This window comes from Mus caroli, chromosome 4, assembly GCF_900094665.2.
Source record: "Mus caroli chromosome 4, CAROLI_EIJ_v1.1, whole genome shotgun sequence".
Classification (NCBI taxonomy): domain Eukaryota; kingdom Metazoa; phylum Chordata; class Mammalia; order Rodentia; family Muridae; genus Mus; species Mus caroli.
The window spans coordinates 9,740,246-9,765,629 of NC_034573.1; the positions used below are offsets into that span (position 1 = coordinate 9,740,246).

At 40.0% G+C, this 25,384-nt stretch overlaps 1 protein-coding gene across 4 annotated transcripts in view; it reads left to right on the forward strand.

Annotated features, from left to right (window-relative positions):
- The window catches only part of Runx1t1 (RUNX1 partner transcriptional co-repressor 1), a 148,819-nt gene that overhangs the window by 84,164 nt on the left and 39,271 nt on the right, over positions 1–25,384 (forward strand). For all 4 annotated transcript variants that reach the window (XM_021159348.2, XM_021159346.2, XM_029476269.1 and 1 more), the window contains 4 exons: positions 7,146–7,283; positions 9,276–9,517; positions 13,241–13,330; positions 18,201–18,382. In XM_021159348.2, coding sequence (XP_021015007.1) covers positions 7,146–7,283; positions 9,276–9,517; positions 13,241–13,330; positions 18,201–18,382 — 652 coding nt within the window. The remainder of the gene's footprint in view (positions 1–7,145; positions 7,284–9,275; positions 9,518–13,240; positions 13,331–18,200; positions 18,383–25,384) is intronic.

The window sequence follows — 25,384 nt, forward strand, 5'->3', positions numbered from 1 at the left end:
GAGAGAGAGAGAGAGAGAGAGAGAGAGAGAGAGAGAGAGAGAGAGAGAGAGAGAGAAAGTCTCTTTAGAAAGAGTCTTTTATTATAGCCCTGTCTAGCCTTGACTTTGTCTTCCTGGGACAACAGGCTCTGAATGCACATCTCATTTATTGCAGTTCTGTGAGGTCGTAAGGCCAGAGAAAAGATAAGATCCTTTCGAGTTTCAGAAATACGACATTTTCATAGTTTGTTCACGTTGTTATAACAATGTATGCTAGAGTAGGTAATTTATAAAAACAGGAACCTGTTTTTCACAGGGCAGGGACCTGGAGGTTTTGGCACTCTTGATGCCAAGTGAGGGCCTAATCTACACTTCCAGTGTGGTGCTTGTTGTTGAGTGTGTCTGTCCTCACATGGTGGAGCAAAGGAGACGCAGTTACCCTCTGCACCTGCCCAGTGCCGTGTTTGCTCTTTTTATACATTTGCAACAGAGGACTGAACCCAGGAGGATTACATTGAGTTTGGAGCCAGCCTGAGATCCATTCATGAAATCTTGTGTTTAAAAAAAAAAAACAAACAAAAAACAAACAAACAAACAAAAAACTGAAACAAAGCAAAATAAAATCCCAAATGAATTTTAGGTGACATTTAAACATGCATATATAACAAGAAGAAAAATATATTCATCCTTTCATAGAAGTACAGGAAACTAGTGACAAAATTCAACTTATTCTCAGCTCTTCTTAAGTGTCCTATATTTTGGATGTTTCCCAACTTGGAATATGTCCTTTAACATTGAAGATTTGAACTTTTTCCTTGGATGGTGAGGTGAAAGATGTTAATTAGCAGTAGCTGTTAGTCATGTGGTGTCAGGAGAGGGACATTGCACAGTGCTACTCAGATGAAATATTGGTAGGCAAGCTAGAAGGACTAAATGTTCTCCCATCCCTTCTTTTTGCGTTCTTGTCATCGATTTTGTTTTAGAGATGGAGTTTCAGTATGTAACTGGCTCACATTAGCTCACACTGGCCTCTGCCTCTAGGATGCTAGGATTATGTGTCTCTATGTTTGGCTTAAATGTATTTCTGAGCAGAGAGGGTAGTGAAGACTTTTCATCCCAGCTTGGGTCCTCTAGGCAGAGATGGTGGGGTCAAGAGTAAAGAGCATCACCAGTTTCTTAGTAGGTTTGAGGCCAGCCAGGACCACAAGAGATCCAACCTTTAAAAAGCTGGGGAGGCAGAGGCAGGTGGATTTCTGAGTTTGAGGCCAGCCTGGTCTACAAAGTGAGTTCCAGGACAGCTAGGGCTATACAGAGAAACCCTGTCTTGACCCCTCCCCACGCCCCCCCCCCCGAAAAAAGCAAACAAAATGCATTGTTTTGAGATTACATTTTATTTATCTATCTTTGTGTGTAGGTGTGTACAAATGCCACAGCACGTGTGGAGGACAGAAGACAATGCTCAGAAGTTGTTCTCTCATTTGTTGTATGACTCAGGTTTCCAGCTCAGGCCACTAAACTTGGTGGCAAGCACTTTTACCCACTAAATCACCTTATGGGTTCCACAAACGCATTTCTTAAATTCCTTTCCAAATTATGATATTTTCAATTTATAATGAGTTATTGGAACATACTCCCAGTGGAAATCCTGAAGCATCTTTCTCTGAATTCTCTATCCCGAGTGCGTGCTGTTGATGGCTGGTATGACTCTAAGGTTGATTATCTTTCTTCTTTTGTTTTGTTTTTCATATATTTTGGTGTTTTCCTGCATGTATGTCTGGGTGAGGGTGTCAGATTTTGGAGTTACAAACAGTTGTGAGCTGTCCTATGCATGCTGGGAGTTGAACCTGGGTCTTCTGTAATAGCATTCAATCCTCTTAACCACTGAGCCATCTCTCCAGCCTCAAAGTTGCTTGTCTTTGAACTAGTCCTAATACAGAGAATAGATTTAAAGAGGGAATGTGGTCACTCTTCCTATAAAGTGAGTTATGTGTATTTTAGTGTGTTTTGTTTATTGAGATGGGGTCTTGCTGTAGCATTGCTGCCTGGAACTCAATATATAGATCAGGCTGGCCTTGAACTCACAGAAATCCATCCACTTCTGCTTCTCAAGTGCTGGGATTAAAGGTGTGTGCCACCACTCCCAACTGTACATCTGTATTAAGTACTCTCCCAAGGGAGAATTAAAGAGAGAAAGTAGTTCATTAAGTTACCTCTCATTTCCAGTAGTTGGTGTGTGTAGCTCATGCACATTGTCTCATGCAGACACACTCATGAATTGCGAAAAAGAAAAAAAAAAATTGGGTGATGGGCTTGGTGCATGGGCCGCTGAGGAAAACCATAAGAGTATGTGTATGAGCTCTAATGGGCAGGAAAAGATATGCAGATAAGAGTAGGCTATTTTGCAATGAGGGAAGCAACAAAGAAAGACTCAAAACAAACAAAAAATGCTCCAGAAACCCCAGGAATAGCAATAGATCTCTCCTATACTGACATGACAGGTTTGATGACCTTGCTTGCTAGAGACAGAGATCTGATTGGAAAGTACAGGAGGACATTGGTGTCTGATATGAGTAGGGATGAGCTAGGGTCTTTTGTTTGTTTGTTTTTGTTTGGTTTTTTAATTTTTGTTTTTTGTTTTTTTTTTTTTTTTTTTTTTTTTTTTTTTTTTTTTTTTTTTGTTGTTGTTGTTTTGTTTTCGAGACAGGGTTTCTCTGTATAGCCCTGGCTGTCCTGGAACTCACTTTGTAGACCAGGCTGGCCTCAGAAATCCGCCAGCCTCTGCCTCCTGAGTGCTGGGATTAAAGGCGTGCGCCACCTTGCCCGGCTATGAGCTAGGGCTTAAATACATAATCTTATTCAGTTTACCACCTCTGTAAGATAGACACAGAATAGCATTCCCATTTTTGCTGTGCATAAGGAAGGCTCAGGATAAGTAGCCTAAGGGAGGGCTTACTCTTAATGGTTGAAAGAATTCTTTTGCATGGGACTTCTCCCACATGGCCTGTAAGCAAGCCCATTGTAGATTCCCTCTCTTGCATCCCTTAAAAACACACCTGGAACTATTTGAACTAACTGTAAGTGAGACAAATGCCAAGCCAGATTATGTTATACCATTTTACATTGAACAGAGAAAGAAAAAGGAAATGAAAACCATCTCGCCTCTAGAGGGCTCTGGCAATGAATTCAGCACTGAAATGGTATCAGTAATACATTTTTCTATGCTATAAGTAAGTTTTTCCATGCGCCACCATCTTTGGTACACATGTGCTGGATATTTGCCAAGTGAGAAGAATGTTACTACACAAGGAAGATGGTCTTGTCTGGAAGCTGCGTGAATCATTTGAGGTAAAGGCCTTTACCTACCTTCCAGACCTGACCATTCTTCTTTTCAGCCTTTTCTTTCCCTTTCTCCATCTGTCTTTTTCTTTCCTCCCTTTCTGTGTCACTCTTTCAATAAGTTGTCTTCTAGCAACTGAAAAACAGAAAGGATATACCAGGAAAGTATAATCTTCATTAACTTAAAAAAGGTACTTGTGATACATTTTAACCTCATGTTGGTTTAAGCATGTCCTCTAATTTGAAATAGGGTGAAGTGCTTCTCTGGTTAAGTCATCGCTCTTGTGCTGTTTGCTATATAGTTTCAAGACTATATATTTCAAAAACATTGGAAAAAATAATCCCAAACAAATGCGACAGAGCTCCACATACTTGAAACATATTGTCCAAATTTATCTTAAATCTCTGTGCTGCAGAACGTTTCTGTGTGCATGGATTAGGCCTGGCTGATGACTTCTTCATCTATCACTGTCCTGGGTGAATTGTGCCGAGCAGAAGGGAATGACTTACATATGGTCCCACTTTGTCGTCGTTTGTAGGGCCTCTGGGTTGGAACCATTTGATCAGAGAAGCCAACCGTCACAGAAATTTGGCTAATGTCGAAATCCTACATATGCACATGTACACATAGATCACGTCAGAATGTGTCTATTCCTGTTTGAACTCGTGGTTTCCTTCCGTGTATTGATTGCTAGTTCTTTCTCCTAAAATATTGATGACATTAAAACAAACAAACAAAAAACCCCTCATACCTGTTTGGATCATGATATTCTGGATAGGCCTTATGTTACAGGTATGGTCCGAGGCTGATGTTGAAAATGTTTCTCAGTTAAAGCTATGAGTATATCCAACATCTTTCTAGAACTGGACAGAGCTAGAAATACCAAAGATTATCTTCAGCAGAAACCTAACTCTTACATTTGAAGAACAAGCCTATGGTGGGCTTTATAATGTATCCTTTTTTTCTTGATGTAAGTACTTAAAAGGACAGAGGACTTGTATGAACTTTCTCAAGTTAGATATTCTTGTCATCTGAGGTGGGTGACTGGCTGGGCTGGTGGATCCTGCTTCAGTAAACGGAGCTTCTGAGAGCATTTCTCCCTTTGGGATCTTTCTCCTTGTTTTGTTCTTTCCTTGTTTCTCCTTTTTCTTTCTTTCTATTGCTTCATTGATTTTTTTTTTTTTCATGCTTCCCATTTCCCCCTCCCCCTCTGCTCTTGCTTTTTCGGTCTGTTCAACCACGTGCTCTGTGGATCTGGCCTGCCTTCCCTCTCGGTTCCCTGTGAGTGTTAGCAGAATGAAAGCCAGATGGACCAGCAGTTCCCACTGTTATCTTCCAGCAGACTCTGGCAAGCCTCCCTCCCTCCCTCCTTTCTTGGCATGACAGAAGTTTTTGCCTTTATTTAGGGAGCCCACGTTCGCTGCTGTACCTCTTCCCTCAGCTGCAGTAGAAGCAGAAAACTTTACTCTCCTCTTGCTGAGGTTGACTGAGGAGAGTAGATGTGCCGTGGATTTATCAAAGGAGCAGTTTGAAGCCCTCCTAACGTGTTTATTTTTCTGAAATAAGGGATTACTGAAGCTGGTGGTTGCGTCCCCTGGGATAGCAGTATAAAGACATGGTTTTTGCAGTAAGATAAAGTCTGGAGCAAGTTGTATTTGTGTTGGTGTTGCCGCCAACATGTCCCTTGGGATACTTCTCTTGACCTGGGATTATTCAGTGTTATTAAACCAATGGTAGAGAAGAAGACACAGAGCCTGATACTGCTGACTCAATTATGACGCAAAATACACGTACTAGGCTGTACATGATGGTATTACATCATCCCTAAAACAGGATCAACATTATTTGAGCTTTTAAAATGCCCTGTTTTTGTTGCACTCTCCTTTTTATGAAAATGCTTCTTTTTTTTGACGCAGGGCATTACTAAGTTGCTTTCATGAATTTAGACCAGAATGGCTTCAGATTCAAAGCAATCCCTCTGTCTCTGCCTCTCAAGTGCTGAAATTCCTGGTGTGGGCCACCAGGCCTAGGTAGAAAACTGCTTTTGTTTGTTTGAGATACAAGCTTAGTATTTCATGCTGTCCTTGAACTCCTGGTTCTCTTTGCTTTCATTTGCCAAGTGATGGGATTACAAGCATGTGTCATGAGAGGTGCCATAGCAAGTTCCTTTGAAGAAAGATAAACTAGGTTTGGGATTATAATAACAGTAATTTGAGACATTAGTTTCATTGATTTTATTTTTTTTTACTTATTTTAATTTTATGTGTATGTACATGTGTGTGTGTATGTGTGTGTGTGTGTGTGTGTGTGTGTGTGTGTGTGTGTGTGTGTGNGAGAGAGAGAGAGAGAGAGAGAGAGAGAGAGAGAGTGCACCTTGTGTGTGTACCAGCCTTAGGATTTCAGAGAGGGTATTGGACCTCTTAGAACTGGAGTTAAAAGTGATTGTGAGCAAGCACATAGGTGCTCTGAATTAATCTCAGCATGTCCTCTTAATCACTGAACCATCTTTTCAGCTCTTAGTATCTGACTCTTAAGGAAATTTGGGAATTATTTGCAAGGCCATGGATGTGGGGGAAAGTGTGGAACAGGAGTTAAATGTGTAACTGACTGGGAACAATCAGTTGAGATCACTACCTTCGGAACAGCCCACCCCTGGTCCTGTGCATAGCCCATTGCCCCACAATTATTTATTCTAATTTTCATAATAATTTAAAACATGTGCTCTGAATAGTGTATTATTTTTGCCTTTTTTTAGGAAGTGCAAGTTCAAAATTTTTGTCTCTAAAGTTTAGAACTATCTCAAAAATGTTTTTGGAGTGTCTATCATGTATTTGTATAAAATTGGACCTAAGGCATAAAGCAAGAAACCATTTCATTTTCAGTGAGAATCTAGTGCCTTGAAAATTTTATTAGCCTAAAAAGTAGATGGAAATATCCAGGGAACAATAAACTTAGAAACCCCATGTACATACTGTCATTCATCCTTAGGATGCCAACAAAGGGGAAAGGATGGAGGTTCAAGGCTAACCTGGCCCTCATAATGAGTTTCCATGTCAGCTTAGACTGCTGAGTGGCTACATGGGAGAAAAAGGAAATAGACTTAGAAGAAAACACCCTGGGCTTATACATGGTCATCATTTGGTAGCAAGGGGTTTGTCCAGGGCCCTCCTTTAGTTTTTATCAATTTTTACTTTGAGACTTTCGTGTTCTAAGGATATAAATTGGAGTATTGTTCTCAAGCTTGTCACTAACAGGACAGGCCATGAATTCACACATTCCACATAAAGAATAGCTTAACTTTACTGTAGACCAAGCAGTTATGTGTTTTTAAAGTAGGGCAGATAAAATTGAGGATCTGGGGAACACAAAGTTTTCATTTAATCAACCAGAAGAATAAGCAAGGTGGGGATGGGAGATCTGGTAGAAATGGAAGGTGCCTGCTCAATACCAGGACCTCCTCCTGGCTTAGCTAACGCTGCAAATCCATTACTTCTCAGCTGTCAGGGAGGGTTCATTATCATCTTCTTCATCTGTTTTCTACTGAGTGAAATTGTGTTGATGCACAGAGCAGTACCAAGGTAGCATCTGCCTAAGCCGGGAATAACAATAGAGTATTATATAGCCTGGTTACAAATGAAGTCCAGCCCCCACCCCCACCTATGCTGCACGGATGACAAAAGTCTGCTTTCAACTTCCATAGATCAGAGTATTTTACTGATAGAAGATGTGGGATTTCTTCTGTTTGTGTGCCTCTGAAAGAGACAGACCCGACTTTGTGAGTCCAGGGTGTTGAAGGAGGGAAATAACCTGTTCCTGGTGGCATTCCCAGATCGTACCGAGAAGCACTCCACAATGCCAGACTCACCTGTGGATGTGAAGACGCAGTCTAGGCTGACTCCCCCAGCAATGCCGCCTCCTCCAACCACTCAAGGAGCTCCGAGAACCAGCTCATTTACGCCAACGACATGTAAGTACTCAGTTCTGAACTGAAGTTTTCAGTTTGAAAGGGTAAATTGAAATTTTTCTGCACATAAAAAAAATCATCAAGAAAAAATAAGATCCAATATCAACGCTTTATGCAGAATCAAGTGCAAAAGCCTTGAAAGTTTGCCAGTGGTAATGGTTATTGAACCCAAACAAAAGTGCCGTGTTTTAGGTATAATTGGTACAACTGTGAATATTTGCCTGCCTTTATATTATTTCTTCAACATTGTAATCCACCATGATTTGAGCAAATGAATAATATTACATTTGCTCCCTTGGTCTAGTTATGCCTATGACTTTTAATTCATGTTAATGTAGAGCTCTTTATTTTGGTTGTTCAATTTCACTTAGAACATAGAAATGTGCTACAATTATTTCAAGTTATTTCTACCTTGCTTTCTTCTATGTCAAATAGCTACAAATAATTTTTTTTTTTTGAAAATTCCTCACATTCTGAAGTTGATGCCACAGTTCCTAGTGGAAACCTTTCTGAATTCAGCAGCATGACTCTTGTTAGACCTGCTGGACTTTTATCAAACAATATCCCATTTGCATTTAGCCCAGGTCCCATGTTCTGAGTTTTTCCTGTAGCATCCCAGAAAGGACCAGAAAATTCAGACCACCAAGCAACTTCCCCATTCTATCAGGGGCCCTCTGGAGAATGGTTTCAATCAGTCTCACAGTTCTGTTTAAAATTGTCATCAAAGCCTTGTGATGCTAAGAAATATTTATCTGTTATAGATGATACTCTTAATGGACCATGTGCCATGAAACCATATGAATGAAAAAATATTTGAGGGGCAAAAATAGATCCACGAGTCTCTAAAGATAGACATCCTAAGCAGTCATGCACAACTGCCCTGCCATTTAAAAGCTCTTTCCAAATGTGTATGGGGCAGAAGGCTGTGACATGCCAAGTTGTAACCTGTCATCAAAAGGTTTCTTATCCAAAGAAATGGTGACAGGCATGTGTCTCTTGAGAAGACCTCCTGAGCTAACATTGATAGGTTACTTTGTCCCTCATTCAGATGAAAGAACATTTACTTCTGGTTTTCTCTTGCTTTTAAGGCAGGGTCTCGCTATGTAGCCCATGGTGGCCTTAGACAGCTATGTACAGTTGAAGATAACATTAACCTCATATACTTCTTGCCTGCATCTTCCCAGTGCTGGATGCTAGACATGCGACACAGCACAGTGGGACTCCGATGCTAGTTCTTATAGACCCATCATCCTTGCTGTTCAAATAAGTTTCATTAGAAAGCAATTTAGTAAATTACTACTAATCCATGCTCTGGGTTAAACTGAGTTGTCCCCTTTCAGTTTCTTAAAATAACTCCTTAGTAATCCCTCAATCCATTTTGTCTTCCTATCTTCCTATGTAAAACTTACATTCCCCCACTCCCCAAATAAATGGTTAAGAAATAAGAGGGAAAGAAAATAGCCTTCTAATTGGGTGGTATAAGGTTAAAACTTGAAAGTCCTCTTCCTATAAACACAGCTGTCAGTTGTGTGTACAAAACATGATTAAAAATGTTCAGTGATAAATTTAGTCCCCACCAAATGTACACTTTCTCTAGGGGAGCAGTTTAGGGAGAAACCATCCTGTTATATTGATGTAAGCCTGTGACAAAAGGCTGACATCCAAAGCTGTTTGTGCTATGTTTGAAGCGTTTCAGGTGGTTGGCATATGTGCACATGGGAGGCAGGGTTGGCTCGGTGCAGCAGCAGCAGGCTCCACTTATTATCAGCTTCTGTGCAGCAGGCTGCCCCTCACTGTAAGGAGGAGACTTAGAGTTGATAGAATACCCGAGTCCCACCGGTGACGCTGTGATGTCCAAGCACTTTGCAGAATGTCCCAGTATTTTTGAAATTACAAGCACAAGATTTCAAGAAAGGACTCTTAGTGGTAGTTCCTTTATGCATTTGCTTTGTAAAGTTATTTACTTTTCTCCTTCTGATTTTGTGCCCTTGACAGTAACGAATGGCACCAGCCATTCACCCACGGCCTTGAATGGCGCTCCCTCACCGCCTAATGGCTTTAGCAATGGGCCTTCTTCTTCCTCTTCCTCTTCTCTGGCTAATCAGCAGCTGCCCCCAGCCTGTGGTGCTAGGCAACTCAGCAAGCTGAAACGATTTCTTACTACCCTGCAGCAGTTTGGCAATGACATTTCACCAGAGATTGGAGAAAGAGTTCGCACCCTTGTACTGGGACTGGTGGTAAGCAATCAGAAATCAGTTTTCTGGGTTAAGAGGCATTGTGTGGGTGAGGGTGGGGGTGGAATAGGCAGGGCACAGAAAGTAGATGCTCCAACCCCACAGTAATTTCTATATCTCCAGCCAGCTACCGTGCAAATCTGTTTGATTCTACAGTAATATATTTTCAGTTCTGCATTATGAATGGACCCTACAAGAGTCAATTTTACTATTTTACTGATAATAGTATAGGGATACAAGTGAATTATTGGCTTGGCCCTAAGTGCTTGTATGTATATACATATATGTGTATGTATGTGTTTATATGCTTTTATATTACATGAATATATCTATAGATATGTATATATACATATGTTTATATATACACACATATGTATAGGAGTCTTTCAATAAACGTAGGCTCCTGGTGTAGTTAAGAGCTTTCTCCAATAACAGAGTGTTTTTGTTACATTAATGAGTCAGTTAATCTGAGTGCTCATTTTCATGTTCATGTTTTTAGATTTTTACTACTGACCTAGATGAACAAAAATTCTTAACAAGTAATACATACTCATTTCATATAGTTTTATTCTTAAGGCTAATGGTATTAAAGATGTTACTGTAAAATATACATAATACTTACCATAATTACCATTTTAACTGTACAGTTCATTGGGATTACAAATATAGCCACATAGTACAGTTGTTGCTGCTAATGTGCCTCCAGATCCAGAGCTGCTGTGTGTGTGTGTATGAGAGAGAGAGAGAGAGAGAGAGAGAGAGAGAGAGAGAGAGAGAGAGNGGGGGTGTGGGGGTGTGGGGGTGGTGCTGGGGATTGAACCCAGAGTCCCACAAGGTTTCCATTGCTGACTTACATCCTCAACCTTCTGGAGTTGTTTTATTTTCTCAACCTAAATCTGTGCTCATCAGACAGACAGACATTTGGAAATGGAGATTGGCATATTCTATTGTATTCTGTATATTATCAAACTGGAAATGAGAGCTTAGATCCTCTTTTAACCCCTTAGCCTCAAGTTACTTCTATATTAATTGTGATTTTTTTTTTTTTAACGTAAGTGAGTTATTTCCTTGTTCTTCAGAGGGTTGTATCTCCTGGTCCTGAGTCATGGTGATGATGAATCTCCCAAAGAGCCCTCTCCTCTATGTTCTAGTGGATCTGGGGTCTGTTAATTAATCATTTATTTTTATTATTTGGGGTGACCATGAATAAAACAAGACCAGAACATGGGCCTTGGATCACCACTTTCTACGTTTGATAGCTTTTACATCCAAAGAAAGAAGATCATGTTTCCCGGTCTACCAGCTGCTCTGTCTTCCAAGACAGAGGTGGCATTGGGCAGAGGTGTGCCATTGTACCTAAGCTCCTAGGTCATTACTTAGCTTTTTCTTTGTATTTATTACCTACCTACCTATGTCCTCTCTTCCTTCCTCTCTCTGTCTCCCCATCTCTTTCTCTGAGATAGGGTCTCACTTTGCAGCATTTGTTGTTCTAGAACTCACAGAGTCACCAGCCTGGCCTTGAACTCAGAGATCAGCCAATCTCTTCCTCCCATGTGCTGGGATTTATAGTGCGAGTAACGTACCTGGCTCTTTATACATATTTTTAAATTTGCAAAACATATATTGGCCTTTCAATATGTAAATAAGCTAAGGAACCAAAAGTAAATCCACAGTAATAACTATATCAAATACGTGATGAATTTGTTAGTTTAAAAACTGTGTTTTGAACTCTGTGTGGTGATGCCCAACTGAAGTGCTAGCATCCTGAAAGCTGAAAGCGAACAGTTGAGAGCTGGGGAGGTAATCTGGACTACATAGTAAGACCTTGTCCCTGCCCCACTCCCCAAATTTTACCAATGTAAAGTTTAATATTTTTTAAAATTAAAAGTGTTTTCCAAATATAAAGAAGTAAAAAATCTGAATAGCCTTGATAAAGTTTTCTATTTACTGAATGGTGAATGTTTTGAGTGAAATGTGTTTTTTTAATGGGATCTCATTATGTAGTCCTGACTGTGTCTTATACCTTGATATGTAGGCCAGGCTGACCTTGAACTCATAAAGCTATGCCTGTCTTTGCTTCCCAAGTGCTGGGATTAAGGAGACATATCCCCATACCCAGCCTGGAAGTGACTACCTGTTAAGTGATTAGGGATGAGACTTAGTTTTTGAGAAAACAGTTCAGGATGTGGTCTTGGCTGGCCCAGAGTTTACAGTGTAACTGTAGGAGTGAGCTTGAACCCTTAACTCTGTGCACCAGTGTCCTAAGTGCTAGGGAAAGAGGATCATAGGTGAGGGTCACCTTGTTCCTACTTAGACCCAGGATCATTGGTTAATTCTTGGGACTAACCTTCAAAGGGAAGATTTTTATGCATATTTGCCACACTGAGCAACTGAGTTACATAGTTACTAACTAAAATTAATGACACCGACCAGGTGCTATTGGCACACCTTTGGTTTAGACGTTGGCACTACATCATAATGGTACAATCAAGATTGGTGTTAAGTATGATGGTCAAAATGAGAGATTGAAAAAACAAGGGACCCTAGCCTGTATTCTTATGAATAGGAAGTTGGTATTTACTCATAGGTTCATGTGAAAATGTTTTGAGTTGGCAGTATAAAATTTATTTCCCTTATGTTTATCATAAAAACAAAATAGAGGAGTACAGAAAGCGAAGGAAGCAATATTCTAATGTTATTCAGTCCCAATGACCCAAGTCACTATTATGGATACATCATAATAACTCCACCTAATGACCAAGGAAAATCCCCCAAATACAGTTAGTTCATTCACTGTCCTTACTATATAAGTTGAATGTCTGCTAAGTAGGTGATCTTTTCAACACATTATCCTTTGTAGGATGCAAATCCTAGTGCTTGTTTATTGATACAGAGTAAGGTAGGAATAGATTTAGCATCATGTGCTCTGTCTCCTGGATAAAGATTGTCTCCAGGGTCAATGAGGAGTGCTTTTAGGATGTTTAAAGCTCATTGGCTTAGCATAGGCTCACATCTACTCTTCAGCATCAGTAGCGCAGCATAGTGCTTAGTATGGCCTCTCCCCTCGAACAAAGACACTTGTAGACAGCACAAAATGGAAAGCTGTGATACACCAATATGATATTTGTGATGAGTTAGAGAGACTCTAATACTTGCCTGTGTTTTATTTAAATACCCTCAAGTGTGTTTGTTTTCCATAGATGTTACATTAGGGTGGTGGTTCTAAACCTGTGGGGAACCTTTAGTAAACCTCTCAACCTTTGCCATTTGGCGAATCTCTATCTCCAAAATTATTTTCATTAAGATTCATAGCAGTAGCAAAATTGAAGTTATAAAGTAGCAACAAAAATCATCTTATGGCTGGAGGTTACCACAAGATAAATAACTGTATTGAAGGTCACAGCATTAGGAAAGGTGAGAACCACTGCATTAAGGGGTTTTTCATACTTAGAAGGACTTCTGAAAAACTCTATTAGTGTTCATGACACTGTTTGCCACGTACAATATTTAAAATATTTTCCTTTCAACTTCAGATTTTAGAACTGGGGATACAGTAAATTGTGGGACGTGATCTTGGCTTTACAAAGTCGGTAGATTTCTACATTAAAAATTCTGCATCTTGTATCTGTAATTATATTATGTGATACCAATATTAGTAATTTAATAGTTGCAGTGTTTTTGATATTACTGAGAAATTTGTGTGTATAATACATATTTTCTCCACAGAACTCTACTTTGACAATTGAAGAATTTCATTCCAAACTGCAAGAAGCTACTAACTTCCCACTGAGACCTTTTGTCATCCCGTTTTTGAAGGTATTGCACAGCTCATTGGTCTGGAAAGTATCTACAATCATATAGTTCCTAGGTCATAATTGTGTTTCTTTTTAGGCGGAGGTCAAAATATTTAAGGGGCTCTTTGATATCATTTACTGGATAGAAACTAACCCAGTAGTTCTTTATCTATAACCGTCTATATCTATTTGTGATCATTTTTAAAGTAATTCTAAACTTACAATGAAAACCTTTAAAATAAGATAGAATAGTAAAGTCTAGATATCTTGTTGATTTGTTTTTTTTTAATAATGAGATGAGTTATGTTTTACATTTTTCTCATTCTTATAGGAGATGAATTAGTTGATGGTTTTGCTGTTCAGAATATTTTCTTTTCTGTTATTACTATTTTTTTTTCCTGCTTATAACCCCATCTTAAGAACAACCTAATGGGTTGGAAAAATCAGACTCCTCCATTCTTTCTTCCAGCGGAGGAATTGGGAATGACTGACAAGGGATGCTTGGCTGACTAGTGATTGAGGTGTGGGGTTAGAAATAGTTTTTAGTGTTTAGTTTTGAGCATCTCACCTCCTCCTGTTCCTGTTCTCTCTTCAATAAAGCAAAGTAGAGACACAAAGAATTTGCACTAGAAAGAGGGGGGATTTTCATTCAGGTAGCTAACTCACAAATGCCTACTAAGGATCCCAGAGCTTTGGTAGAACACACACAACCTGAGTGAGTGCATTGCTCAGGCATAAAGAGTCTCAATCAGCTCTTCCTGGAAGTGGGTTAGCAGACTAAATACTGGGAGTGACCGATTTGTCCTGTCCTCTGAAAGTCACTTTCAGAAGAAGCAGTTTGAAGACTGTGGTATACATCTCTACCAAGGAGATGTTTGCTTTCCTACTGGCTTCCAAATCTTTGTGCTTGGGACATGCTAAGTCCCATAGCTAACCAGCATACTGTGTAAGATTTCATCATTTTTCTTGTTTTTGATGAGAAACATTAGTTCCAAATACGTTTCCTAAAGCCTGGAAATATTTGTTTAAACTGTAGTCCGTGGTTCAAGTTGTTCCTGGCTATCATTTTTCCTGGTGCGGAAAAAAAAATTCTGTGTAGACAGTATTGACAAATGTATAAATATAATATTTTTAAAAATAGAAATGAGATTTCAATTATGATTTTTTTCATTCATTCTCATTCTCTCTCTCTTTTTTATATTGGATATTTTCTTTATTTACATTTCAAATGTCATTCCATTTCTTGGTTTCCCCTTGGAAAAACACCCTCCCCCCTAACTTCTCCCTCCTCCCCCTGCTCACCAACCCACCCACTCCAGCTTCCTGACCCTGGCATTCTCCTACACTGGGGCATAGAGTCTTCATAGGACAAAGGGCCTCTCCTCCCACTGATGACTGACTAGGCCATCCTCTGCTGCAAATACAGCTGGAGCCATGAGTCCCACCATGTGTGATCTTTGGGTGGTGGTTTAGACCCTGGGAGCTCTGGGAGTACTGGTTAGTTCATGTTGTTCCTCCTATGGAGCTGCAAACCCCGTCAGCTCCTTAGGTCCTTTCTCTAGCTCATTCTCATTCTCAATTATGGATTTAACCTTAAAGAATAATAAGTTAGTCGATTCCTTCAAACAATTTACAGCATTATCATATGTTCTTTTTAAGTTTTAAAACTGTGTTGAACAGGTTGGTTGAGCCTAGGCTCTTTGGCTTTCTGAGAAAGAGTTGTTTTCACTGTACGGTGGTCATATGAATGTCGTTTCCTGTGTGAATTCCACTGAATTCTGGGCTGTCTCTGTCTCTCTCTGTTTAAGAAAGGAAAAAAGGGAAGGGGGAAAAAAAAAACCCAAACCCTCTTCAGGGTCAAGTTGGCAGCCAAAAAATTTTAAAAAGCTTACAAGGACACTTCCAGATTCTTCTATCAATGCTGCACACCATCTGGTTGCCATATCATTTAGTTGGGATCATTGGAATCAAAGATATAACTTTTTTTTTCTAATTTTAGTGCTTTTCCTCAAAGGAGACATTAATGACAAAAACCATATGGTTGTGGGAACTCGGGCCTTAATAAGTGCATTCAAACGCTGCTGTAACAATATGCATTAAAGCCTTGTTTTCATTAAGCTAATGTAACCCGCAGACCCTCCATTCCATTTTGCATTTATGGAGAAACATTTACTGGAAGGATATTAGACACCATTCTAATTACCTAATCTGGCACCAGAATTAGAGCAAACAAAATTGCTTTGTATTACCATATTTTTTAAATTGAAAGAAGATGTTTATGGAATCGCTAAATTAAACTGAGTACCACGTGAAATCCTCTTGTCTTCTGCCATCCATACATTTAAATTTGAAGCTGGAGGCATCTGTGTTTCCTATTAGTCACTCAGCTGTGTGGCAGAGACTGGATTAAACATGAAGCTGGGAGCCTATCAAAATAGGGATAGGATGGAGTTAAAGAAACCTCTTCTGTGAAGGCGGTCACACATGTAGCATCTTTTCTATTAGCATCCGAAAAATTTAAACATCAATTATAGTTTATTTGTGCTTTAACCACACTCCCTTTAAGATACTCCCTCATGTTTGATGAATTCTGACTTAAAAGTTGTTATCAGTAATCTGTATTCCAATAAATACATATTTTATAACATCTCTCCAGAACTACTATTTTATGTATCTTAAAATCAACTCTTGTACTGAATATATTAAGAGCAGTTTCTGGACAGGAGCCAGGGAATGTGTTGCCAAAAGACATCTGTACACAAGATGTCCAGCCTGAGTCAATTGTCCTGATTATCATTCGGGAATTTGTCTCTCTTAGCTGGCAACACTGGGTTTGCCTGCTTGGTTAAATATTGCTAACGTTCCTGGCAGAAGGAGTGTGATTGCTTTTCAAAGGTCTTTGTAAGATCCCACTGAGCCTTAACCTGTGGTCCTGACTGGCTTCAGTACAGCAGGCATCTTGTGTGCAGACTGGGGAAGAGGAAAACCGTGCTGGGCAGTGACTACTTTGTAGTCAGAGGAATGTAGAAGACAGCATTAGAGAAATCAAAGAAATGTTGTTATCTTGTCCTTCCATTCTTATCCCTCTAACTAGTGTACTTTCTTCATGCAATCATGCGTGTGTGTGTGTGTGTGTGTGTGTGTGTGTGTATGTGTGTTTAAATCTCTCCATTTTAAATCTACTTCTCATCCTACTCCCTTTTTTTATTTTTTAAGTCTTTGGGAACCTAAAAAGAAGTCTATAGTATGCTCTTTTGGATAATCTAAATTTTAAGCATGTCCTGCAGAGTGATTCCTTCTAACTTTAAGAGTGTTCATATGGAAGTGTTAATTTTGAGACAGAGGCTTATGTCATAACCTTGGCAGACCTGAAGTTCACTGTGTAGTCAAGGCTGGCCTTGAACTCCATGGGATTTTCTCCTGCCCCTGTCTCCCTAGTGCTGGGATGTAGGGGTGGATGTCTCTGTGCCTGGCTTTGTTAATTCATGACAAAGTGGTGTATTCTAGCTCTGCTTCTCTAAGGAGAAAATCCAGACCTTTTTTTCCCCGTTGTTGTTGTTGTTTTGCTTTTTGTTTTTCGAGACAGGGTTTCTCTGTATAGCCCTGGCTGTCCTGGAACTCACTCTTTAGACCAGGCTGGCCTCGAACTTAGAAATCTGCCTGTCTCCACCTCCCAAGTGCTGGGATTAAAGGCGTGCGCCACCACTGCCCTGCAGAAATCCAGAACTTTAAGAATATTTGGAACTACATTCTTGCCCTTGATCATCTTCACTGATTACAAAGGGTTTGTTTTGAGCACTGAGCTCTTGTAGGCAGGTATGCTGTTGTTGCAGGATGGAGGAGTCCTCTCCATCTGGAAAACCATGGGTATAGAAATAGGCCGTAGTATTATAATCAGCTAGTTCCTTGATCAATGTTCTCAGAAGATGGATTTGAGGTGCAAGCAGACGGCTCCAGTGCCTGCAGTGACACTCTAGGGTGCTGTTTCAAAGGCTCTTGGGCTCAAAGATGGAGGCGGCTAGTATGTCCTATATTCACGAATGCTTTTCTCCCTGATGGATTAATCAATGGACATGGTCAAACTCCTACAAATCAAATCCTTGAGTCATGTTCAGATGTATATTATTGATTTCTTTTTAGTGTGAAGTATTATTGGGGGAGTAAGCAAGTATAGTTTATTTTCTACTGCTATCCCCTTCCCCCAGTAAATACAAATCAAAGAAAAGAAATAAAAGTAGCAACAGCCTGAATTTATAGTGTGAAAGCAGCTCATAGTAAATAGAATGCTGTCTTTGGGTTTTAATATCTCACCATGTGTAAAATTGCCTCCTATTTGATTACATTGGAGAGTGTCAGAATTATCTATTAGTCTCTTGGCATGCCTGTCATTTGAAGTTAGAAGTTGTAAGAAGACATTTCATCAGACTGGCCTATAGTTAGATCAGTATGTCCCTAAACACAACCAAGTGTGCTGAGTAGCCTTTTCTGAGTTTAATTGTACTGTGAATACTTTAGATACCCTTTCTTTCTTGGGGAAAACCAACATTTTCTCACAGATGAGCCTTGAGTCTTACCTCTTGTAGAACTTCCACGGTTTTCAGACCCTATGAATCACAAGCCATTGGGGGAAAAAAAGTGTTGTCAGTAAGAAAATGAGGAGAGACAGAGAGATTTGCCGGATCAACTACCTCATACAATGCCATGGTGCCAGTTGGGCACCTTGTAGCATAGTCTTTAGTTGTGCCTCACACCGAAACCAAGGCAAGCATGCACTGACAGCAATGTAGCTGCATTGCTTAGGCTGCTTCTGTGTTTAAGCAGCAGACTCACTAGGTAGGCAGACCAGAAACAGGCTTTGACTGTCCAATCTTATGCCTGTTATGTTCTTCCAGGCCAACCTGCCCCTGCTCCAGCGTGAACTCCTCCACTGCGCAAGGCTAGCCAAACAGAACCCTGCCCAGTACCTCGCTCAGCATGAACAGCTGCTTCTGGATGCCAGCACCACCTCCCCTGTCGACTCCTCAGAGCTGCTTCTCGATGTGAACGAAAACGGGAAGAGGCGAACTCCAGACAGGTGAGAGGGGGGAGACCCCCGGACTAATTTTGGCCTTCTTTCTTGTCTCAAATATGAAGACCTGTTTTAAGTCACTTTGAAATTGCTAGCCTCCATCTCTCCTGGGAACAGTCTGACCATGTTGTGGTGGCCTAAATTTTACAGAGAAGTGAGTCTCTGCTCTATGTCTGAGCAGCTTTTGTGCAGATTGACCTACAGGTTTCATTATTAAAGCTAAATGTAAAGATGAGGTATTGACAAAAGGACCAAGTGTCACTAAGGGTTCATTGACACACTTCAGCATTGGAATTCTCACTTATTATATAGCTTTCCTGAACCATAGATTTTTCACTCCAGTGTTTGTGAACGTTGTTCACAAACTGTCCTGTTTCCTTAAATCATGATGCATTTGAAAGCTGGCCTATATATGTTAGTCCATGAACAGAGAACAGTAGCTATTTGATCTAAGAAATGCTGTATGAGCTGTAAGAAAACTTATGGGGAGCCAGATGAGCCAATTCAAAATAACAGCTATAAGATAGTGCTAACAGATAACACTTTTGGTAAAATAATAATAGTAATAATAATAGTTTACGAGCCAATATTTATCTCATCAGATACTCTGTTCTCAAGCCTGTGAGTTCTAAGAGAGAGAAAAGTGGCCCTCTCTTCATTAAACCCACAGGTTAATTGTTGAATATGGCATACATATGAAACTTCCACGTCTTATTAAACGATTTTCATAAATTCTTCAGCCACAGGTATTCATAGCATGAATATGAAGTCTTAGCAGCATTTTGCCCAGTATATGTGTGAACTATGAAGATGCTTAAAAAGAAACTGTGTTCTAGAACTTACATCTTATGTACTTTCTATACTCTCTCGCTTGATCTTTTTAAAAATTATTTATTTATTTTATGTATGTGAGTACACTATAACTGTCTTCAGACACACCAGAAGAGGGCATCGAATCTCATTGCAGATGGTTGTAAGCCACCATGTGGTTGCTGGGAATTGAACTCAGGACCTCTGGAAGAGCAGTCAGTAGTCAGTACTCTTAACCACTGAGCCATCTTTCTAGCCTGATCTTTTTTTTTTTTCAATTATTAAATATTTTATTTATTTATATTTCAAATGTTATCCCCTTTCATGGTTTCCCCTCTGGAAACTCCCTATCCCAACCTCTCTACCACTGCTTCTATGAGGGTGCTTCCCCACCTCTGCTTTCCCCTCCATCGTGGCATTGAGCCTTTGCAGGACCAAGGACCTCTCTCCCATTGATGTCCAACAAGGCCATCCTCTGTTACATACAGCTTTGAGCGGTCAACCCCTGGTACAGTTTTGTTCTGCATTCCAGGAACTTAGGAGCTTTGGAATTACTCAGGTGCTTCCATCTCTGGCCATGAGCTTCCTTTGCACACTGGCTTTTCAAATCAGTGCATTAGTACAAGTAAGCCATGCTGCCTACAGTTAAGCAGGCTTTATGCTACAATCCATTCTCTTGCAGTAAGATTACTGGCTCCCACTTTCCAACTTTGCTTCCCTCCTCTTCCTCTTCTTCTTTTAGAGGAAAGCTTTTACTTTGTATTCCAGGCTAGCCTTGAATTTACTACAATCTTCTCCCAAATTCTCAGATTATTGGCCGGAGCTACCAAGCCTGGTTCAGGATAAGACTTTAAAAGTTATATATTTTTTCACAATTTCATTGTTTTCTCTCTGTGTGTCTGTCTCTCTCTGTCTGTGTGTGTGTGTGTCTCTCGGTCTCTTTCTCAGTTTCTATCTCTCTGTGTGTGTCTCTCCCTCCCCTCTTCCTCAGTCTCCCAGCCCCCCTCTCTCATATGTATGTATGTGTGCTATGTATGCTTAAAATGTATGTGTTATATGCCTTTCTTCATATTCTCCATCAACTATTATTTTCTGACTCCCACTATACCACTTCTTCTGAGTAAATCCTCCTTGCATTTTGAGGAATATTTTTCTTCTTTTCTTTTTGTGGCCCAGTGAATGCAATTATTATGGTTGCAAGTCCCTTTCCCATCTATGATGCAGTGTTGGTGGGCCTAGTCTTAGGTTGGTAGCCATTGCTACTATGAACTCATGGGTACGAAACAACAGCCATGTCATGGCCAGAAGACAGCATTTCACAGCACTTTCACCAGCTTTCTGCCTTTACATTCTTTCTTCCCCTTCTGCCATGATCCTTTCTGAGCCTTTGAAAAAGTAGGGTAAATGTATCATTTTGGGCTGAGTTATTCTTTAAGCCATTAGCATGTTAGGGTTTAAAAAGGAGCTTTGTAATCTAAGTATGGGCGTGTATGAGCCATGATGTCACTCAAGGGTAGATGGTTTGCATGTGCATGTCTGGCCAATCCAAACACACTAAAGTTCCAGAAAATGAGTTCCATGTGCAGGTATTGAGATATCATGGAAGACTAATTCTAAACTGTGAGAAAGGGAATTTATTTTTTTGGAGAGTATAACAGGGGAGTGTATAGATGACTAAGATAAATATAAAGATGGCATTCTTGTTTCTATGGTTCCTCGTGTACATGTTTGTATGCATTCAGTCACATAGACCACACTTATTGGAGTCTCCCATCGTATCCTGTCTTGATTGTTTAGGGCAGTAGTTGCAGTCAGATTTCCTGTGATGGATCTGTGGATGGAACATTCTTTCACTAACTGATGTGTCTTTTGTAATGGAGAGATGGCAAGTAGATTTCCTTACCATTAGGAGGGAGGGCAATGAGAATATGTTGTGTAAATACATTTGTGTCTTGTGGGACTTTTATCAGAGCCAAGGAAATATGGGTCTCTACAGTACAGTTTTGCATCTATTTCCCGAATCTCGTTTGCATATGCATTTTCTTCTTCTCTGGTTATTTATTTGTATCTCCTGTTCTACTCTATGAAATTTTATAGAGTATATAGCTGTCTGACAGCAGAGTGTTTTGTTGTTCCAGTGACTGTTTTCTTGGTGCATATGGTCTGACATGGATGAGCAACCACGGTGAGATTTTGGAGTCTATTAAAGTGGCTCATTAAAAAGATCAATCTGTTTCCGTAATAACACTGGGAGCCATCAGTCACCGGAAGAGGGAAAAACTGACACCTGAGGAGAAAACACATTTTGGTAATTTGTTCATGACATATCATGAACAAAAGAGCACTCAAGTTTTGTTTACAACTTTGGGGGTTTAAATTCTGTGATTATTGCCAAGCTAATATGTTTCAGGGATGGTCTTTGGCAAGCTTAAATTTATTCTTATTCTTAAATTTATTTTTACTGGCTATGTTTTTGTTGTTGTTGTTGTTGTTGTCATTTTGTATTTTAAACTATCATTGTTATTTTGTGTCACTTGAGACAGTTTCATGTAAATTAGGCCAGACCTGAACTCTTTAGGTAGCCAAGGAAGACCTGAACTCCTGATCCTCCTGCCTCTACCTCACAAGTGTTAAGATTATAGACATACACCACTGAGTGGGTCTACTGTGATTGTAATTAACAGGGAAATGCATTCTCTTTGTAAGTTTATGAAATCATTCCTTTGCTTTTTTCTATATGGAAGAGTAAAATGTGTTACAGTTTCTTATAAAATCACCCTAGGGGTGAGTCCCTGAACAATGATACTGAATGTTCAGTTCTGTGGAAATATTGTAGGGCCACCCCCCCAAAAAAAAAGCCAACTAATTTTTACTTAAAAATCATGTTTTTTTTCTCATGATATTAGGGAAAGAGAATTTAATTTGTAGATGTTTAACCTTGTTTATTCTTTTTTTATTTTTTAATTTTTATTTTTTTGCGCCAGTTAAATGTAATGAACAAGTAGAGGAAAGTTCGTCCCCTGTAAGCTACCTCTGGTGGCTCATCAGGCCTCAGGACCAGCATAGTGAGTGAGGAGGAGAAGAGCAGGGGTTGCTTCATTTCCTGGGCACTGCCAAGACCCTGTGCTTTTGGATGGGCTCCATTGCTTGCTTGCTTTCTCTTCACTCAAATGATTGCTTTGGGTACCAATTCTCTTACTCTTTATCATCATTTTGGTGACATCATTCCTCCCAGATATTTATTTCTGAAGCTGTGGAACTGGATTTTTTTATGCACCCCTCCCCATCAATAACTAAACATTTTCAAAACACAATTTGTTTGAATATGAAACCTACATAGTATGTCACCTGGGAGGGTTCTTCTGAATGGACCACACCAACTGCTTCTCTTCATACTCGAGGAAATCCAGACTTAAAGAATTTGTCCTTAGACACAAAGCTTCCTAAAGGAGAATCTGGTGTATATGTGTGTTGGAATCTTGCAATTGAACAAAATATGTTTGAAAGTACGAAATTGAAATAAGGAAAGTTCAATTAAGAATTGGAGATTTATCTTATTCTCTAATTAATTTCTTTTGGTAATTACAGAAGTGGGTAAATGCCATAGTATAATGCTCTAAGGGTTTATAAGTCTTTTTTAATGATACAAAATCCATAATGACCCAGGTTTCCCAGCTTAATGAGTAAGTTAGTAAATGCCGAAGGTTAGAGAGCAAAAGGCTGCCACTTTCTAACTGCATTGGTTGAATCTGTAAGGTTTGGCACCAGCTGACACTCCAACTAAACTGTGTATGTCCGTTTCTTCTTAATAAAATGAATGAGGGTCCAATCTTTTTTATTTTCCTAAAACCAAAATGTACATACACTTTAGGGGAAAACTGCATGATTATTCAATTCTACAAATAAGAACTAAATCTGCATGTTCAACTGCAATTAATATCCAATGAGAAAGCAGGACTTTTTTTTTTATATATAATATAGTCATGTTTTGCATGCACCTTTATGCATTCCTCAGTTTCAGGAAGGATGCAGTAATCTCTATGGTAATTATTTTCTTATTCATATAAGTTATGAAGCCTTCAGGTGAAATAGCATTGGCTGACAAAGAAGAAATGGTTGAAGGGACATTTCCACCATCATGAATCCTAGCTTCAATTTAAGTAGCCTTCCTTCTTGTCACTCCTGTAGGGTCCAGCTGTTCCAAATATTCCCCCATGCCTACCGTTTTATTGCCATTTATGGTGTCTTTCCTACACCTTATGTGTCATGACTCTATACAGGCTTCCCAGCCTGATTCAGTATCTGTTATGTGCATGAAGGGTTCCCAGTTACAATTCTGTAACAGTGGCCACTGTTTACTGAGGTCTTAACATGTGCTAGGCCCTGTACTAACCTACAGGGTTATGCATGGATTTAGGAAGGTTAGATACTATGGCTGAGCTCACATGGCTTACAAGAGGGGATCCCAACCCTAGGTTCTCTAACTTCAACAGCTATGTTTGTAAAGCTGTGGTTTTCTAATCCTGGCCCCTAGTTCCATAACTGGCGAACTAAGTGCCCCAATGAATTTGTTGGATACCAGATGTGTGTTCCTCCTTCTGCCCTCTAGCTCTCTCAGCAGGTCTAAGATAATCAGTCTTTGTTTTGCAAATGGAAACACTGAATTTCTTAAAATGTTATGGCTTCTGTGTTCATATGGCTAGAAATGGCAGAGATAAATGCTCTAGCCAATTCTTTGTGACTCAAAAGCCCCTGCTCTTTTGAGTACATTCTGGAGAAATGCTTTTTCTCTCTGATATCTCTTAGTAATTAACCTGCTTCTCTGGACCCTTTTGGTCCACAGATTCTGTGTGAGTGTAGAGTCTCAGAGCTTCAGTTGTATAACTTTTAACTTAGTAAGGAATTTAATAAAGAATTTACTCCTAGGCTAGGAATAATGGTACATAACTATAGTTTCATCACTCAGCTAAGACAAGAGGATCTCAAGTTTCAGGCCTGCCTGGACTTTACAGTAGCACACTGTTTCACATTAAGCTTGGTGTATAGCTTAGTAGCAGATGATAGAGAATTTCGCCCATGTGAACAATTCCCCAGTTCAATCTCCATCAAACACAGACATACCAGTACACCCATGGGTATGTTCATGCATGCATGCATGTGCGACCATGCCCACAGATCATAAGCTCAGGGAGTAACCTTCTGTTAAGATCAAGTCTGCAGCAGATGGGAACAAATATAGAGAACCACAGCCAGACAATACACAGAGAGTAAGAGACTATGGAGCACTCAGTTCTAAATGGGATGTCTCTATCAAATCCCCTGCCCTCCCTTTCCCCCAGTCTCAATGCTCAGGGAACCCATGGAAGAGTATGTAGAACATGTGTAAGAGCCAGAGAGGATGGAGGACACCAGGAGAACATGGTGCTCTGAATCAACTGAACAAATCTCTTTAGCTCACAGAGACAGAATGGGTGTCAGCAAGCATGGAGCCTGCAAGGGCCTTCACCACATCCTTTGCATGTATGTCATAGTTTTCAGTTTGGTATTTTTACAGGATTCCTCAGTGTGTAAGTGGGTCTCTGATTCTTGTGCTTCCTTTAGGGTTCTTTTCCGTCTGTTGGGTTGCCTTGTCCAATTTCAGTGTGATTGGTGTGTGTGTGTGTGTGTCTCTGTGTGTGTGTCTGTGTGTGTGTTTTGTTTTTGTTTTTAAGCTTTCTATATTTTATTTTGTTAGGCTTTGTTATTATCTCTGTTATTTTCTTTTTAATTTAATTTTGATTTTTTTACTTATTCACTTTACATCCCACTCACTGCCCCTCTTCTGGTTACCCCCTTCCACAATCCTTCCCCACCCCCTCTCTTCTAAGTGCCCCCCCCCCCATCCCTGCTATCCAGTATTCTGGCAATTCAAGTCTCTGGAGCTTGGGGACTCTTATGAAAGAATAGGAGGAAGGATTGAAGCCCCCTAAGGGTTTAATGATTCCACAGGAAGATCAACAGAGGCAACTCACCTGGACCCTTGGGGCTCTCAGAGTCTGAACCACCATCCAAAGAGCATACATGGGCTGGACCTAGGCCTCCCCACACATAAGTAGCAGATGTGCAGGTTGGTCTTCCAATGGGTCCCAAACACCTGGAATGGGGGCTCTTAAAGCTCTTGCCTGTAAGTGAGATATATTCTTTTCCTAGCCGGGCTGC